This window comes from Silene latifolia, chromosome 10, assembly GCF_048544455.1.
Source record: "Silene latifolia isolate original U9 population chromosome 10, ASM4854445v1, whole genome shotgun sequence".
Taxonomy (NCBI): Eukaryota; Viridiplantae; Streptophyta; class Magnoliopsida; order Caryophyllales; family Caryophyllaceae; genus Silene; species Silene latifolia.
Window position 1 is genome coordinate 153,965,532 of NC_133535.1, and position 18,773 is coordinate 153,984,304.

Sequence of the window (18,773 nt, forward strand, 5' to 3'; positions counted from 1 at the left end):
CGCAGGGCTGGCATCTCCATCAACTAGATGTCAACAATGCGTTTTTACAAGGTCGTCTAACCGAGTCTGTCTTTATGGAACAACCACCTGGTTTTATCGACTCCACTCATCCTTCTCATGTGTGTCAACTGTCTAAAGCAATTTACGGTCTTAAACAAGCTCCTCGAGCTTGGTACAATGAACTCAAGTCTTTTCTTTTATCTTACGGGTTTCATGGTTCCATTGCTGATCCGTCACTTTTTATTATGTCTAAATCCCCTACTCCTCTCTACTTATTGGTTTATGTGGATGATATTGTCGTTATTGGTCCTAATGTTGCGTCAGTTTCGTCCTTCATCAGTACCATTTCTGCTCGTTTCTCTCTTAAGGACCTCGGTCCGCTATCTTATTTTTTGGGTGTCGAAGCTCGTCCTACACCCACTGGTCTTTTCCTCTCTCAGTCCAAGTACATCTACGATTTATTATCACGGCATCACATGCTTGATGCAAAGCCGTGCTCTACTCCTATTTCTGGTGATACTTTGCTTCGTGATTCTGGTTACACAATCTCCAATCCCACTGATTATCGGTCCATAGTTGGTGGTCTTCAATATTTGTCTCTAACCCGTCCCGACATCTCATATGCTGTCAACAAGCTTGCTCAGTTTATGCAGTCACCTCGTCTTCCCCATTGGATTGCTTTGAAGCGTGTCTTACGGTATTTAAAGGGTTCTATGTCCTCTGGTCTTATGCTTCATCGTTCTAGTCCGACTGACCTACACGCCTTTTGTGATGCGGACTGGGGCGGTGACAAGAATGATTTTGTTTCTACCACGGGCTATCTTGTTTATCTCGGTCGGAATCTTGTTTCCTGGTCCTCGAGAAAGCAACGTGCCCTGTCTCTATCTTCTACTGAATCGGAGTTTCGTGCTATTGCCAATACTACCACTGAACTCGCCTGGATTCAGTCACTCCTTACCGAGCTCCTGGTGTCTCTTCCTTCTCCACCTACTGTTTTTTGTGACAATTTAAGTGCTACCCATTACTCGGCCAATCCCGTATTTCACTCCCGTATGAAACATTTGGCATTGGCTTTCCACTTTGTCCGTGAACGTGTTCAAGCTGGTTCCTTGAAGGTCCATCATATCTCCGGTGATGATCAATTGGCTGACGTCCTTACTAAGCCCATTGCTCGTGCCCGTTTTGATTCATTGCTCTCCAAGATTGGCCTTGTCCCTGGACAGTCCATCTTGCGGGACCGTGTTAAAGATATTAATTCCCATAACTAATTGTCTATATTTTTGTAATCTTTTATATCTTATTGTATCTTTAGTTTATAGTATTTATTTCCTTGTAATTATATTTTCTTAGATTCTCGACTTGTTCTCCAAGTCCTTACCTATGTATATATACTCGATGTAATTGCCATTGGGAAGTCAAGTTAATAATAACACAATTACTATAATTTCTACAGCTAGTAGCTCAACCATTGGAGTAGTCCAAATAGATTAGCTTTGCTCAAAAAAAATTGAGCTAGTAGCTCAATGAAGCTACTTGCTTAAATGGACCCACAAAAAAACATAACCAATAGGAAAATAGTTGTCTCATTTATAATGTTTTAATTTTATATTTAGAAATTAAAAATTGAATAGAAAAATAGGAGAGTGTGTTAGGTGGGTCACATAAAGCTAGTAGGAAATCGACTTTACCGTTGGAGTAAGTTGTAGCTTGAAATGGTTGTAGCTCAAAAAAATGATGTGGCAAAGGTAAGTTAGTACCAACTAGCTTACCATTGTGGATGCTCTAAGGGATACATCATAGAACTGCAAAAACACATGTGCACAATATGTGCCATTAAAATCCCTTTTCTAAATTGTGCAAATCGGTACCAATTGAGCAAGTGTGCAAAATTAGATCCTTACATATTTTCGCCTATGTACTCACTAGGAAAATCTTGTGTTGGCAGAAAAATAAACGAGCAATTCTAAGTTGAACTCTCCACTTTTTCGATTTTTTATGTTGCACGTCCTTACCTTTTTAACAATCTATGGTGTAATCAACTCATCATCTACCTATTAACTCCCTAAATTACACATTAACCATGTTCAAGTCAATTGTTATCATTTGCCTTTTGTACATTTGTTGTTGCACATTTCATTTCGTAAATATCTTTATTTACACTAAAAATTATAAAATTTAAACTTCTTGATGTACTCATTAAGACAAATTAAACAAGATTTCTGTTTTATGTTATGTATTGAAACTAGTTTAAAAATTCTCTTTTTTTATGAATTATGGTCAAAAAGCAAATGATATAATTGACAAAGACGGAGGGATTACGAACTTCTTCGTATATAACAATTACAAGCACCAAGTATTGCAACGATTTTGTGCCAATGTCAATTAATTAATCCAAATTAACATTGAGCTCTGGTAATCCCTAACCCTATCAAAAGTCCACAATATCGATCAATCTCTATGTTTACTCACCTATGAACTTCCTTGAATGGTGGATAAAGCGAAGGTAATACGATATTGTTCTGATATTATTATTCTAATTTTAAAATGGGTGATAAATTGTTTCATAATCGGAAAAGGTGAAACTAGGGAACAATGTACCGTCTTTATGCATGCCTCCTACGACTCCTCGATGGGAAAAGGTGAAACTAGGCTTGGAACGTATCTTGCAATGTTAATCGGCCTATCACCATTCAAAAGTGTTGTGCATTGCATAGGTTTCATACTCGTGTCAACTAACCACAACCTTTTACGCCAAAGCCGCCTTTCCTCTACCACATCGATATCCACGTCTTGGGAATTCCCCGCCACAAAAAAACTGCCAGTCTTCGTGTACCCAATCATTTGAGATTCGCCGTCTAATCTCATCTCTTTTGAAAGATCAATAGATTTCTCTATAGTAATAGATGTTCCTTGAATTTGAATTAATTTTAACTCGTCACTACTATATGTACCATCATATTTAAAATCGCTCAAACGCCCTTCCATGGCTACTAAGTAGGCGAAACCGGTCAACATGTTCAACTTAATTATGTCAAACTTCTCTATCCCCAAATCAAAGCAAACAATTACGGAGCCGACATGCTCAATTAAACTAACCCAATATAATTTTTCATCAAGAAGCATTGGTTTTCCATAAGGGAAAAACACATGGTCAAATTCAATTTTTCTCCACTTATTTTTTGCGAGAGAGAAAATATGGATAATATTACTATCTAGTCCACGTCCCAAAACCCGTGTCAAAATTCGAACATATTTATAGTCATCATCAGATGATGCATACCCAAATCCATGAGCTATATAATATCCTCCAAGAGACTTTAAATACCCATCTGATAGATATTTGTGCAGTTTGCGGGTTGCCGGATTCCATAATAAAAAGTATTCACCTTTATGTTGGCTTAAACAAACCAACCCGTTACAACATCCTGTAAGATTAAGATTATTTTCGACATCAAAGTCGACCTCTAGTTTAACCAACTTATCTTCTAATTTACAAGGAATTTGATCATCATCATCATCATCATCATCAGAAAATAGGTAAAAATTATTATCACTTTCGATAAATAAGGTGTTTACCGGAGCAGAAGGGTGAAACAAGGGGAATTTCATAAGGTGAAAAGTAGCAAATTTGGAAGAAGAAAGAGTAGAGTACCATTGTTTCGAAACTGACTTAAATCGAAGAATGGATTTAACTGGTAATCTCGTTAGAATTTCGTCAATAATAAAATCATCAGAGAGAAAGCTTTGTTGATGATAACTTACTTGTTTCTCCTTGGTATTAGTTGGCTGTTTGTCTCCCATATCTTCTTCGATCTTAAAACTGTAAATTGTAAAGGGAAACAATGAAGTTTTTATGGTTGTACTAGGGTTTGTTTATATGGATTACGGAGTACGTTTCCTAATTTAAATATAGATGTTTTAAGAACTTTTACTTTTTTTTTTTTTTTCCCTTCACGTCAGCTATATCCCTTTGCTTAAGAAATATTTCCTTCAAAATAATGTTAAAAAATAAAATAAAATTTGAGGTGTCTTGAATCTTTATAAAAAATTTCAGATTTTAATAGGGAGTTTACCCAAAAAAAAACAAAAAAACTCACCGGAACAATAAATTTTTCAGCTTTTAATAATCTCCGGAAAAATATTTCATTTTTTTTTTTCTGGGTATAGAAATACTCTATGGTTAAAATAGGAGACTAATCGTACTTAGGTTATACAGGGTATTGCTATATCATACCCCTAATTTTACCCATTATGCCCCTACATTTTCATAAAACATTTCGTATAACCCACGGGCCACGGGTAATGGAGATTCAAAGCGGAATTTAATTTTTATAGCTTCCCGACAGATCGAATTACCTTGACCAAAACAAGCCGACATTTGAATCGAAAAGAAAGTTGCTCGAGGAATTGCTTGGTTTCAGAAGGAGACGAAGAAAAAAGTTTAGATCTACAGTGATATACGTATCCCATGTATCTTATACGGAGTATGTGTGGATTTTGGGTTTCTTATTTTGTATTTGTGTGTATATCAGTATTCAATTGTGTGTTTATACGATGAGATATTGATGATATATTGACAGTTTCGTGAGATTTTGAGGAGATATAGGTGTGGGGTTGAATTTCACATTTAGTTAGACTTAAGGGTTAATTGCTACACATAAAAGTTAGGGGGTTAATTTCACCTTTACTTAAACTTAAGAGTTCTAATTGCCACTTCCGCGGTTTTTTTGTTTTTTTTTTTTCTGTATAGAGAAATACTCTATGGTTGAAAACTTGAAATAGGAGACCAATCGTACTTGGGTTATACAGGGTACTGTTGTATCATACCCTTAATTTTACCCATTATGTCCCTACATTTTCATAAAATATTTCGTATAACCCTTCCTTTTATTTCCAAGTTTTGATAATGTTAATATTTATACAAACGATAATTAATAACAACAATTATCTTAGAAAGGAAAAAATACTTGAAACAACCATAACTTTGGGCTCAGCCTTGGCCAATTCGTGTAGTTTGATTAAAGTGCCAATAAAGCTCAGGGGATGGACTCCATTTAAAAGAATCAAAGGCTCAGCCTTGGCCAATTCGTGTAGTTTATCAATTCATATAGAAATTAGAAAAAGGTGAGATCCAAGTGCAGGAATACAAACAAACCAAAGTACAATCAATCTACTCTGTAATAATTGAGCTTGATCAAACATTACAGCCTTAATCCCAAAATGGGGTCAGCTGACATGAATCGTACTTTAGAACCGTCCATGAGTGAACGTACACCTCAAAAATGCAAAAAATACGAGTCTAATAATAAGCATATTTCAATGGGTCTAACGATATATTAAAATTAAGCCGTTTTGTAAGAGACTTAACCCAAGTAAAATAATGATGAATATAAATCATGGTAGACACCTACACTAGACTTGGTATTTCAGTGCATCATAACAATGTTTTCATACTAGCCAAGGAGCAAGGGATCGATGGGTTAATCATACCACAGTGTATCGTTTTTATGCCTCCGACAAGTCCTTGATTGGAAAAGGCAAAACTAGGCTTGGAACATATCTTGCAATGCTAATCCGCTTATAATCCTTCAAAAGCGGTCTCCATTGCATAGGTTTCATACCTGTTTCAACAAACCATAGCGTTTTCCACCAAAATGCTACAACTTCGTAGGAATACCCCGTCACAAAAAAATTGTCAGTCCTCATGTCCCCAATCATTTGAGAGTCGGTGACTAACATTATCTCCTTTGGTAGATTAATAGATTTCTCTATTGTAGATGATCCCAGTATTTGAATTATTTTTAACTCGTTACCTCTATCTGTTCTATCATATTTGGACACGCTCAAACGCGCTCCCATGACACCTAAGTAGACTAAGTCGTCGGCCACGTTAAACTTAATTATGTCAAACTTCTCTAATAATCCTAAATTAAAGGAAACAATTACAGAGCCAACATGTCGCGTATAACTAGCCCAATATAATTTTTCATCTAGAAGCAATGGTTTCCCGTAAGGACGAACAACAACGTCATGGTCAAATTCAATTTTTCTCCACTTACTTTCCGTGAAAGAGAAGATATGAGCAATATTACTACATTGTCCACTTTCCCATCCCAGTGTTAAAATTCGAACATATTTATAGTCATCAACAGATGATACATACCCAAATCCATGAGCTACATCATGAATACGCTCTAAATACTCATCTGACCAATATTTGTGCAGCTTGCGGGTAGCCGGGTTCCATAAAATGATGTAATCACTAAGAGGTCCGCTTAAACACACTAACCCATTACAGCATCCTATAAGCTTAGGATAATCATTGACACCAAAGCTGACGTCTAGTTTAACCAAACTATCTACTAAGTTACCAGGATTTTGATCATCATCATAAGAAAATAGGTAAAAATCATTCAACCACTGGATAAACAAGGTGTTTTGCGGAGAAGAAGGGTGAGAAAAGGGAGATTTCATAAGATGATGAAAAGTAGCAAATTTGGAAGAAGAAAGAATAGAGTACCGTTGTTTCGAAACTGACATAAAGCAAATAATTGATGTAATTGGTAATCTCGTAAGAATTTCGTGGATAATAAAATCATCAGAGAAGTAGCTTCGTTGCTCAATATATTGTATCTCCTTAGCAATAATTGGTTGATTGTCTCCCATATTCTTCGATCTTAAAACTGTAAATCATAAAGGGAAACAATGAAGCAAAAAAGATAAGGGAGGCAGTGATTATTATATAAAGGATTTTTTTGTCGAAAACTATCTTATATTTAGAGGTATTTGTAAAAATACTACCTTATATTATTATTTTTGTTTTAGACTACCTTTGTTTTCTCATTTTTTGGACAAAAACTACCTATGCCGAAAGTATGGTGCGATTTGGTTGGTTTGGTGACATTAACCTATCTTACATGACTTTGTTAACATCAAATAACAATGATCAACTCTGTCCAAACAACAATTTAACTTCATATAAGCTAAATTTATGGATTTCACATTTCAATAATAACTACAAACATCTATTAAAGTTAAGTGTAAGTACATCATGACTTCCCAAAATCGGTCCTAAGTAAGATTACAACATAAAAGAGTCATGTGAGATAGGTTAAAGCCGGAAAACAGACCAAATATGTCTAGACTCTTACCGTAGGTAGTTATTGACCAAAAATAAATAAAACAAAGGTAGTTGAAAACAAAAAAAATAATATAAGGTAGTATTTTTACAAATACCCCTAAATATAAGGTAGTTTTTGACAAAAAAACCCTTATATAAATCGTAAACTGTTTGTCTCCCATATGCTTCGTTGTGCTAGGGTTTGTTCGGAGTATACAATTTTAAGAATTCTTTTTAACATTATTATATAAGACAAGTTGAATAAAGTCGTGTTGGATAGGGGTGAGCAAAATCGGATATCCGATTTTTTAACTTTTTTTTTTTTTTTTTTTTTTTTTAAATCAATTCATTAATAAATAGTCATACGACATCTACAACATGGGACAAATTTGAACGGATACAACTCGACTAGGACCAAATAAAATAAAATCTTGTTAAAAGAAAGATCTGTAAACTTGAAATGCTCCAAAGCACGTCCTCTATCATATCGCCGCAAACAGCTTTTCACAAGAGGATCATAGGATCTTGAGCCTTGACGAGAGACGATTACATCTGACCAAATTGAGTGCAACCAACAAATTGACAACATATGTAATACCATATATATAACGATTTATTACGAAACTGATCTTCCGCATCTTCACCATATGAGGAACGAACAAAGCGCTCTTATCTATATTTTCAATAGAACTAAAACCTAGAAAAACAAGGACTAAAAAAACTCCGAAAATAGAGGTAGATAAACAGATCTCACCAAAAGGGAAACTTTTATTGATTAATTCATAAAGTTTCAAACTAAAAATTGATAAATAAAGCTTTTTGGGGGCTTACCATCGATCAATTGATGGAAGCCCCAGATTTGATTGATGAAGGCTAGGGTTTTTAGAGAGAGAGAGAGATTCAAATATTTCTAATATGAGCATGTTCGGTCTAAATTGTTAAAAATGAGTTTCTAGTCACTACTACAGAAATAGGCTTAGAGAACTGTTGGAATTACCATTAGAGAACGCTTTAGAGGCGTTCTCCAACTCAGTGTTCTCTAAAGCTTAGAGAACTGTTAGAAGAGGCGTTTTGTATTCATAATCATAGAGAGCGGCTGAAATGAGCTTTAGAGAACACCTGTTAAGCGTTCTCTTTTCCTAGTAAAAGAGAACGGTTGGGTAAGCTAACAGTTCTCTATCCCTCTTGGCTTTTTAAAAAAAAAAAAATATTGATGATATTTGGATAAAATTAATATATTTATTCTCATTAAAATCAAATACCAATAGTCCAATACCAATACACTTGTTTCATAGCCAGAGCCAAAACAACGAGCAAACTAACTAAGTTCGATTTCCGTGGTCACCAAGAGATCATCTCCAACAATTTGTACTTTGTCTCCGATTTCTGCGGTCATCTTAGCATAGTGCTCCCAGTTATCTTGATCTTCAATTGACACAATGGGGTACTCAGCCATAAATGACTTGTAGAGATCCTTGAGGGCCTCACCAGAAATCCTTTGTGACCCATCGTTGTTCTGCAAACATCGCAGTTGGTGAAGTCCAATCAGTAAACATTCTGTCGCAATCAAACAAAATCGATCTTAACCAATTTGAAAGGCAACTGAAGCATACTCTTACTTGAAGTTTAAGTCATATGACTTGTCTAGTTGTCCTCCTTGTAGAACTCAGATGCAGCAACATCCATCCCAATAACCACCTGCGAAAGAGAACATGTAAAAATAAGCTCAGCATTGCTGTATCAAAACGAATACATATCAGAATTACTCAAACCACTAGAGTTCCAAAAAAAGTAACCCTCGACATAGAGGGAAAAAACATACCTTGTACAATGGAATTTTCTTGACCTGGGCTCCAGCTTTGCAGACAGCAAGGGAAACAGCCAGGATAGCGTTTGCTCCCAACTATAGAGGAGAAAAACAACTTTTAAATCGTGACATAATAATCGGCAGTTGATCAAAACACATACATTAGGCATCAATAAACCGAAAAACAATGTCAGTGAGCATTGCTGCACTTTCAAGTTGAGGTTACTACTGAGTTCATTTATTCAATGTTCTCAATTTATTTGGAAATGAAGTGTGGATGGAACATAAAGATGTGGATCATAGTTTTCATGATATGATACATACACTCTTTTGAAATAGAACAGCAAATAAGCTGCACTTTCAACTCCCATGAAGCAGTATCTAGTTTTGGAGCTTAGACATGACATAAACACCAAGATGCTTCTCAACTATACAATCAGATTTACGTCAACTCTTCTGGTTTGACAGTCTCGGTATCACTAAGGCAATAAAGGAGATTATTATCAGTTGAACTGATATAGAGTATGTAATAGAGCAAGACACTACTTCTATTAGGTAATTTTGCATTGTTGGATACAGCCGCTGAGCTCCTTGTCAGTCCATGTCTCTCCAACCCAACCTTCTATGAAAATCTCTAGATCCAAACAAATAGTCAATAATGTTTTCGTGAATCAATCAAAAGAGGCCGAGTTCAAAGGGTCATTTACAGTCAAAACTAAAAACTGATTAGAAATTTTCATCAAGATCCATACTTAAGTAATCAAGGTGTACGTTGGCAATTTCACATTCGAAGGTCAATTATAGCTTCACTGTACTGCGTAAACTACAATCTCAGAGCAGAAAGCAAGAATTTAGAAATGCTAATAGTTCAGCACAGGTACGCAATAGCATCCTCTCTTCACAAAAATTCAACTGGTTGTAGAATCACGCTAAGTTTACTAATTATCAATTTATCAGGCATTGTATGACATTCCTAATACTTAGTCTTCAAAAAATCATGCTAGCACCATAATTGACAAACTGAAAATTTGCAAGAATCAAGAAGCTCAAAACCCAAATGAGTGGTTGATGGAACAACTGACTTAATGATGTTTCAATATTACAAATCAGAAGCTACATACTGTAATCATTTCAATCTGTGTACGATCAAGAGCTAAACGAATTTAAACGCAACACTCCCAATTCCAACATTTGAGTGGAAATAGCATTTACATACTCATCAAACAAGTCGCTATATCCACATTGTTCGTCAATGCAACCCACTCATCAACAGTCATCTAAACTACCAAAAAAGAACACTCCAAAATCAATCTGAATTAATGTAGAATCAAAAGAAACCTATCACGGCGAAGATTGCATATAACAGCCACATGAATCCATCAGTATCAGAAGGCATACTCTAAGACATTCCTGATACAAAGTCTTCACTAAAATCATAGCTGCAAATCTAAAAGAATCGAGAAGTTGGAAATCCAAATGAGTAGTTGAGGGAAAAACTGAACTAATGATCTATGATTATTACAAACAATAATCTACACAAATAATCTACACAATTGTAATCATTTGAATATGTGTACGACGAAGAGCTCAACAAATTTAAACTCGACACACCGAATCCCAACAATAATCAAATCATCAGCTATCCACATCGATCAATACAACCAACTCATAACATCAACAGTAATCTAGATCACACAATTGAAAAACCCTCTTCAGTATGAAATCAATCTAAACTGTTATTGAATCAGAACGAACCTAGCATGATGAAAACCGCAATTAACAGCCACAATCCACGACAATTAGTAGGCCTGATCAACTTGTTACAATCAATAATTTGCGGAAAAATAACCCCATGTTCATCAATTACAAAAATTGCCAATATTCATCATATATACGAATTACTGAAACGACTAGATGGAATACCAGTTGAATTGAATGCAAGAGGTAAAACCCTAAGAATAGCAATACGAACCTGTTTATTGAAAGTGAAGATCCCTAATTCTACCCATTTTCGTCGGCTTTCCCGTTTATTGTAAATCTCCAAATTTCTAGGGTATATTGAATTAAATCGCAAAAAATTAAATTATAACATAATAAATCGCAAGAATAGCAATACTAACCTGTTTATTGTAGACCAACCCCGAAATTGTCAAAGAAACAAGTCAGTTTCTTGATTTATAGCCGCAATTCGATTTGTAACATAATAAATCGCGAAATTTGGGGTAAGGTGCTCAAACCCTAGAAATTCTGAACCATATAAAGATGTCGAAGGTGGTGATGGTCCGACAACCGCATCTTTGATTCTATGAAATGGTAGCAGCTTTGTAATTTGTAAAGATGAAGATAAATGTCGAAGGTGGTGATGTTCAGTAGAAAAATGGAGTTGCAACTTTGTAACTGAAGTTAGAAGAGAAACGAATTTTGGGGGTTTTTCTATATTTATTTTTGATTTTTTTATTATTTTATTTTTTTACGAAAAGTTTAGATAACTGTTAATATGAAAAGCGTTTTCTATTGTTTTTTTAACACAGCACTTATTTAGGAGAGGCGTTTTCTTTATTGTTAGAAAACGGTTAATTAACTTAACTGTTCTCTATTAGGTGTTACTTATTCATGTTTTTGTAGTAGTGAGTTCTAAAGCTTAATTTTTTTATAAGTAGTTTTTAAAATCAGAAACACTAAATTGCTGCTTTTATTTTTATTTGGGCAAAAAAATGGTATTTGAGTTTTTGAGAAATTATTTTTAACTTTTGAATATATATGATGTGTTTAGCCAAAAAGTATTTTTAAATCCAAAAACACTTTAAAAAGTAAGCCCGAACACACACTATATGCTACCATTTGGTTTTTGTATGTTTGTCAAAGTAGCATTTTTTTAACTCTCCTTTTTTTTAGTATACTTATCCGAAACGGTTTTTCCATACATACGGAAACCGTATACCCGGTTTTCCCGTATATCCGGTATCCGGTTTCCGGTTTCCAGCCTCACTTATATAATTTAATATATTTTTTTTCCTTTTCTACGTGTGACTGTTGGTTTTTTAGTAACTTAAAAGTGTTTTAAAAAGTAATAAGAGTAAATAACTTATAAAGTTTAATACTAATAAGGTTTAATCACCAATATATTGGATATTTTGAGATTTATGTATATATTTTAATATTTTATTCTAGAAAAAAGGCAACCGTATCGGATAACGTAAATTTAGTTTTATATTTTGCCGATCCATATCCGATACGGTTTTTAAAGAACCGTATCAGATATCCGAAAATTCGTATAATTAAATTCGTGTAGCGTATCAGATACGTACAATAAAACCGTATCGTATACTTTTGCTCAACCCTAGTGTTGGATGGCCGTTGGGTGTCACCTTATTGTACCGAAACTCAGTAATAACAAGAAAAATGAGAATATTACTCCCTCTGTTCCGATCATTTGTTGTCCTTTTCCATTTTACGTTGTCTCAGTCAATTGTTGTTTTTTCTATTTTAAGAATGGATTTGATTTGATGAGCAATTTGATCATTCACACTCAATTTGTTCCACTTGTAATTTAGTAATTGGTCCCCGCCCCTTTTCTTGGTCTTTGTGCCAAAACCAAAGAAAAACAATTTACCGGAACATAGGGAGTATAATTTATATCATATTTTAACACATTGAATTTAGTGGAAAATATTCTAACAAGAAATACTTGTATATAAAGAAAGAGAATTGTTCAATTACATCACGAGGGTGGGTTGGGGGTTAAGTGACGAGAAACAAAGTGTGATGATTTCATCTCCTTCGTGAAGAACTTTGAGACCAAAAAATGACAAAATCACTTTTATCCATTGATAAAGAAAAAAAAAGCCTAAATAAACACAAGTTTTAAGAACACGTCCCGATAAAAAATACCTTAGTCCTTATATCATTTTTTTTGTAAGCGATGACCGATAGCTTATGGTTATATTGGTCATTCGATACTAATGTAAGACGGTACAAATGTAGAATGGTCTAATTGATTGTATTTGATACAAGTATAGATTATAGTTATTCGAAACTCGAAAGGACCCGATCCAAATTCGATTTAAATAATTTGTTAGTTTATTTCTTCCATGTCTGTGGCTCTGTGCACTCCTCCATAGTCCATATTGAAGATTCTAATATTAGCTTTTTAGATTAAATTTTCTTCTTTCAATTATCTAAATTTTGTCTTAACTTACTGAAAGACCGTTTCTCCAAAATTTTACTGTTATCTTGGTAATTCATATTGAAATTAGAAAAAAAAAAAAAAAAAGGCGAGATTAAAGGGCGGGAATACCCAACAAACAAAGCGAAGTTCTGAGATACAATGTAATAATTAATTAAACGGTTTTGTAAGAGACTTAGTCCAAGTAAATAATAATAACGATAAATTAAGTTAATTAAACGGCCTTGATAGAGGCCAAGGAGCATAGGAACAGTGGGCTGATTATTCCACAATCTACCGTCTCTGTGCTTCCGACAACTCCTCAATGGGAAAAGGCGAAAGTAGGCTGGGAACATAACTTGAAATAATAATCGAATCAGTGAACTTCAAAAGCGTAGTGCATTTCATAGGTTTCATACCTGCGTCAACTAACCACAGCGCTGTACGGTGAGCATTCCCTGATTTAACCACCTCAATAGATGACCCCGTCACAAAAAAACTGCCAGTCTTCGTATAAGCAACCATTTGAGAGGATATATCTAATACCATTCCCTTTGGAAAACGAAAAGAGGTCTCTATCATTGGAGATTTATCCATTATTTGCATCTTTAATTTGTGACCTTTATTTTTTTCGTAATTGAGCTTGATCAAACACCCTCCCATGACTCCTAAGTAGACGAAGTCGTCCAAATTTAACCTAATTACGTTAATCTTCTCTAGCCTTAAATCAAAGCAAAAAATATGATGATTGAATTTGGTGGCACCTTGTTTCCTATAACCAGCCCAATATAATTTTTCATTAAAAAGGACTGGTTGTCCATAAGGAAAAACAGCATTATCGTCGAAATCAATTTTTCTCCACTTATTTTTCCTAATTGAATAGATATGAACAATATTACTACTAACGGGTACAGTTTCCAAACTCAGTGTCAAAATTCGAACATATTTATAGTCGTCCTCAGATGATACGTACCCAAATCCAGTAGCTATAGGAGGGTTTGGGTTTAGTATATTAAAAGGGTTCAAAAACGCATCTGATTCATATTTGTGTAGTTTGCGGGTAGCTGGATTCCATAAAACGAAGAATTTATCAGAATCGTGGGTTAAACAAATCAACCCATTGCAGCATCCCGTAAAATTAAAATAACCTTCCACACCAAAGTCGATGTCTAGTTTAACGCATTTATCTTTTAACTTACCGGAATTTTTAGCATCATCGTAAGAAAATAGGTAATAATTCCTACAACTCTCGATAAATAAGGTGTTTACCGGAGCAGAAGGGGAAGAGATGCGGAATTTCGTAAGGTAATAATTAGCAAATTTGGAAGAAGAAAGAGTAGAGTACCATAGTTTTGAAACGGACTTAAATCGAAGAATTGATTTAACGGGTAATCTTATAAGAATTTCGTAGAGAATAAGATCATCAGAGAGGTAGCGTTGTTGCTCAATAACATGATTCTTCTTAATCTCCGTCATGGAATCGAACTCTGGTGCAAACGTGAAAGCAGCCGCAGGAAACAGTCTCCCCCTTCTATTTTTTTGTGAGTTTGTTAAACAATCTCCGTCATGGAATCGAACTTGTTTCTTAATATTCTATGATCTTCAACTGTAAATTGTAAAGGGAAATAGGGAAGTAGAGAAGTGAACAAGAAGGGAGGTAGTAATTGAGGTTGTATGTGCATTAATTGGCTGTTTATTTATATATTTTAAATTCTAAAGTTAATTACTAATCGTATTTGTTTCAGAAATTGTTACTCCGTATTATGTTTCTGAATAGTTTAGGAAACTGTACTCAGATTTCCTAAATCAAGTTATTAGGAGAGTTCTTTTTTCCTAAATCGTTTAGAAATTGTTATTATGTTTCCTAAATCGTTTAGAAAGAGTAGAATACCATTGTTTGTAAACTCTCATCAACATTATAACCGATAATCTAATACCGAAAAATCAAGTCTGTGTTAAGGTTGTTTAATCGTTAACTAGTGTAGCTCCCGTGCTATAGCACAATTTTTCTAGATGGAAATGTAAGAAAAATTAACAATTAAACTATTGGTATTTTTCTATTTTCAATTAGACAACATATATTTATGGCTACTTTTATTGTGTACAAAATCAGAATATCATTAAAAATGAATTAGTGGAGTAGTTAATTAGAGAAATATACTAAGGGGGCGTTTGGTTAGAGAAAGGGAAAGAGAAAGGAAATTAGAAAGGGTAAGAGGGGGAAAGGTAAGGGATTACCTAAAACTTAACTAGTTGTTTGGTTACATCAAAAAAAATCAAGTTTGGTGGGTTGTGGTTTGTTTTGGTGTGCGGGTGATGGTTTAGGTGGGGTGGTTGTGGTGGTGGTGATGGTGGTGGCAGCGGTGGTAGTAGTTGGCTGTGGTGGTGGTGATGGTGGTGGTGGTGTCATGGTGGTTGTGGCGGTGGTGGTTTATGTGGGGTGGCTGTGGTGGTGGATTTGTGGCTGTGGTGGTGGTGGTGGCGATGGCGTCGTGGTGGTGGTGGTGCTAGTGGGGTGGCTTTGGTGGTGGTGATAGTGGTGGTGGCAGCATCATGGTGGTTGTGGTGGTGGTGCGTCATGGTGGTTGTGGCGGTGGTGGTTTATGTGGGGGTGGCTGTAGTGGTGGTGGTGGTGGTGATGGCGTCTTGATGGTAACTGGTGTGGTGATAGGTAAATAAGGTGGTTGAAGGGTAACAAGGGTAATGAAATCTCATACCTTGGGGGGTGGGGGGGTAAGGAATTAGATGGATTGAGGGGTAAGGAAGGGAGTTTCATTCTCTTTGTTTGTGTCAAACAAACACCAACAAAGGAAATCAATAATTTTGTTTCCCTTTTCCTTTCTTATAAACCCCCAACCAAACGCCCCCTTAAGTACCGTAAGTAGTAGTTAGCGACGTAGGCAGTAAACTCATTAAAATAAATTAGGGGATTAGTTAATTAGAGAAATATACTAAGTACTGTAAGTAGTAGTTAGCGACGTAGGCAGTAAACTTAAGCGGAAAAAGTTTGAGATTTGTTATTTTATTTTAGTAAAAAGCGGATGTCAAGTGATTCTGTAAAATAATAATTGTTTCATTATTGAAAAATTTAACAACTTTTAATTTATAATTTAATACTAATTTTATTTAATTTTAATGAAAAAATAATAATTATGAATTTTATAAAAAGATTAGAGTTATAATTATTAAAACATATTTATTGAAAAGATAATTTTATGATACTTATTTCCTAATTTAGATAGATGCTTTTTGGAGAGAAAACTAAGAGAATTTTTATTCTAGGGGGGATTATCTTCATTTTTTACTTGCACTAGGTGGTGTAGTTGAGAACGAACAAGAGTTAGCTAACTGGTAAGAGCTCCTTAGTGCTTCTAAGGCGTCTATTTAGGGTTTAATAAGAAACTAAGCAAAATTTTGATTATAATTATCCAAGTAATGTTAAAATACGTTGTTTTTCAACCCTAAGGGCAAATATTAATAACAAATTTTCAAAAATGGTTGTGAGAGGGTGACACTCAATTTGGACGTCACCTTCTCATATGGGGTGAGTGGGGACCCCTTCAGTTAAAATATTTAGATATAGATAGAAGGACGATCGGAGCATTTCATCGGACAAAGCAAAGTGCATAACGATCTCATAGACAATCATAAATTCTTGTACATGGCAATCTAATGATTAAGCTGAGATTTATTGCAACTGATGATGAATAAGTATCGCTGTACGGTTTCAAGAGACGACTTGGTTTTCGGTAGAACATACCCTGCCTTCAAAAGAGACAGGACAAGAAGCCAACAAACAATGTCTCCCTATGTCTTGGACAACTCAATAGGGCAAGGCGAAGCAAAGCTTGGAACATATTTTGCGATATTAACCAACCCATTGAACTTCATGAGTATCGAGTGTTGCATGGGTTTTCTACCTATGTCAAGTAACTGCAATGCTCTCTGGTAATTACTTCGGTCATCTCTTACCACATCACTACCAAATCCTCCCGTCACAAAAATCTTACCAGTCTTTGTAAACCCGATCATTTGAGAGCAATTGTCTAAGAGCAACCCCTTTGGCAGACAAATAGACTTAGTTCTTGTAGGCGATTCCAATATGTGCATTAACGTGTCACTTCTATTTGTCTTACTATTAACCAACTTGCTCAAACAGTCTCCCATAACTCCTAATAAGGAATTGAAGGTATCGAAGAAGAAGTCCGGGTCTTCCAAGTTGAACTCATGTATTTCAAACCGCTCAACCTCCAAATCGAAACTACCAATTACAATTCTATCTGCTCTCAACCTCAAAGATTCCCAGTACAATTTTTCATCAATAAGCATTGCTCTTCCTTGAGGATCAAAATCACAATCAAAATCAAATTTTCTCCACTTATTTTCTCTAACAGAGAAGATATGAACAATAATAGTATTTCGTTTATTTCCACTCAAAATTCGAACATATTTATAATCATCGACTGAGGATGCATACCCAAATCCACGAGCTACAAACGCTCTACGACCATCATCATCCATATGCTTTAAATAACAATCAGACTCATATTTGTGCAACTTACGAGTAGCCGGGTTCCATAAAATTAAGTAACTATCATCAGATTTAGAAAAAAAGGTCGGGTGAGAAAATATAGTTAAACAAATCAACCCATTGGAGCATCCTATAAATTGAAGATATTCTTCGTTCTCGATGCCAAAGTCTACGTCTAGTTTAAACATATTATCTTCAAAATTACCCGAAATTTGATCATCATCATCAAAAGAAACTAGGTAATAACTCTTAAGATATTTGATAAACAAGGTGTTAATAGGAGCAGAACGGTGAAAAAAGAGTGATTTGATATGGTGGGCATTGGCAAATTCGGAAGAAGAAAGAGCAGAATACCATTGTTTGGAAACTGATTTAAATCTAAGAACGGATTTAACGGGCAATCTTGTAAGAATTTCTTCGATAATAAAATCATCAGAGAGGTAGGGTTGTTGGTCAGTAATTCGTTCCTTCGTAGCATTAGTTGGATGTTTGTCTCCCATATTCTACGATCTTCAACTGTAAATTCTAAAGGGGAGCAATTAACGAAGTAAAGAGACGAGGGCGGGGTGATTGATATTGTGCTAGAGTTTATTCATAAAAACTAAAATTTTTAATGTTATTTAGGGTTACCACCATATATACATATATATATTAAGAAAAATAATTCGTTTTCTTTACTTATTCCGCATCTGTTTAACAAAACTATAATTTAATTATGTTTCTTAACCAATTAGGAATTCCTATGGTTAGGAACTTCTTTTTTTTAGGGAGTAATTGATTAAAAAATACTTATAAAAAAAATAGAGCAGAATATTCCTAACCCACGACATATTACGCTTATTTAAACCAAAAATTATTCTAAGAGACCGATCACTGCAAACAAATACAAATTGCAAAGGCATGTAAAAAAATGCGAAAGTAAGACTATAAAAACGCATAACTCGTATAAATATTCACAATAATGTTGGAGTAGAATTTACAAAAACAAAATCAAGGTACAATAAGACGAAAGAAAAGTAAAAGATAAGAGTTTAGACGTCGGAATCACGCGTCACAATTTCTGTAAGACGGTGGTAAACATGTTCGAATCCTCATCCTTGAACATACTTATAACACGGAAATTAAGGTGAAATAAGACTTGCACAATAAC

The 18,773-nt window shown here is 34.8% G+C and overlaps 3 protein-coding genes and 1 long non-coding RNA gene across 12 annotated transcripts; all 4 read right to left on the reverse strand.

Annotated features, from left to right (window-relative positions):
- Nucleotides 1-2,616: 2,616 nt before the first annotated feature.
- On the reverse strand, nucleotides 2,617-3,801 carry LOC141608620 (F-box/kelch-repeat protein At3g23880-like). Its single transcript, XM_074427962.1, has one exon. It carries the CDS (start codon nucleotides 3,799-3,801, stop codon nucleotides 2,617-2,619), a length of 1,185 nt encoding a protein of 394 aa, XP_074284063.1.
- A 4,538-nt stretch (nucleotides 3,802-8,339) lies between these two features.
- Nucleotides 8,340-11,369, reverse strand: LOC141606446 (uncharacterized). Of its 9 annotated transcripts, XR_012526728.1 has the most exons (6): nucleotides 11,048-11,368; nucleotides 10,900-10,975; nucleotides 10,683-10,735; nucleotides 8,943-10,374; nucleotides 8,740-8,818; nucleotides 8,340-8,636 (listed from the first exon to the last, which is right to left on the reverse strand). It is a non-coding gene; the product is annotated as an uncharacterized LOC141606446 (long non-coding RNA). The 9 variants fall into 9 exon arrangements; XR_012526730.1 differs by lacking the exon at nucleotides 10,900-10,975; XR_012526725.1 differs by having other exon boundaries at nucleotides 10,683-10,975.
- Nucleotides 11,370-13,386: 2,017 nt separating this feature from the next.
- Nucleotides 13,387-14,568, reverse strand: LOC141608621 (putative F-box protein At2g02030). The gene has a single exon (XM_074427963.1). The coding sequence runs from the start codon at nucleotides 14,566-14,568 to the stop codon at nucleotides 13,387-13,389; it is 1,182 nt and encodes a 393-aa protein (XP_074284064.1).
- A 2,331-nt stretch (nucleotides 14,569-16,899) lies between these two features.
- Nucleotides 16,900-18,123, reverse strand: LOC141608622 (F-box protein CPR1-like). Its single transcript, XM_074427964.1, has one exon. The coding sequence runs from the start codon at nucleotides 18,121-18,123 to the stop codon at nucleotides 16,900-16,902; it is 1,224 nt and encodes a 407-aa protein (XP_074284065.1).
- Nucleotides 18,124-18,773: the final 650 nt, after the last annotated feature.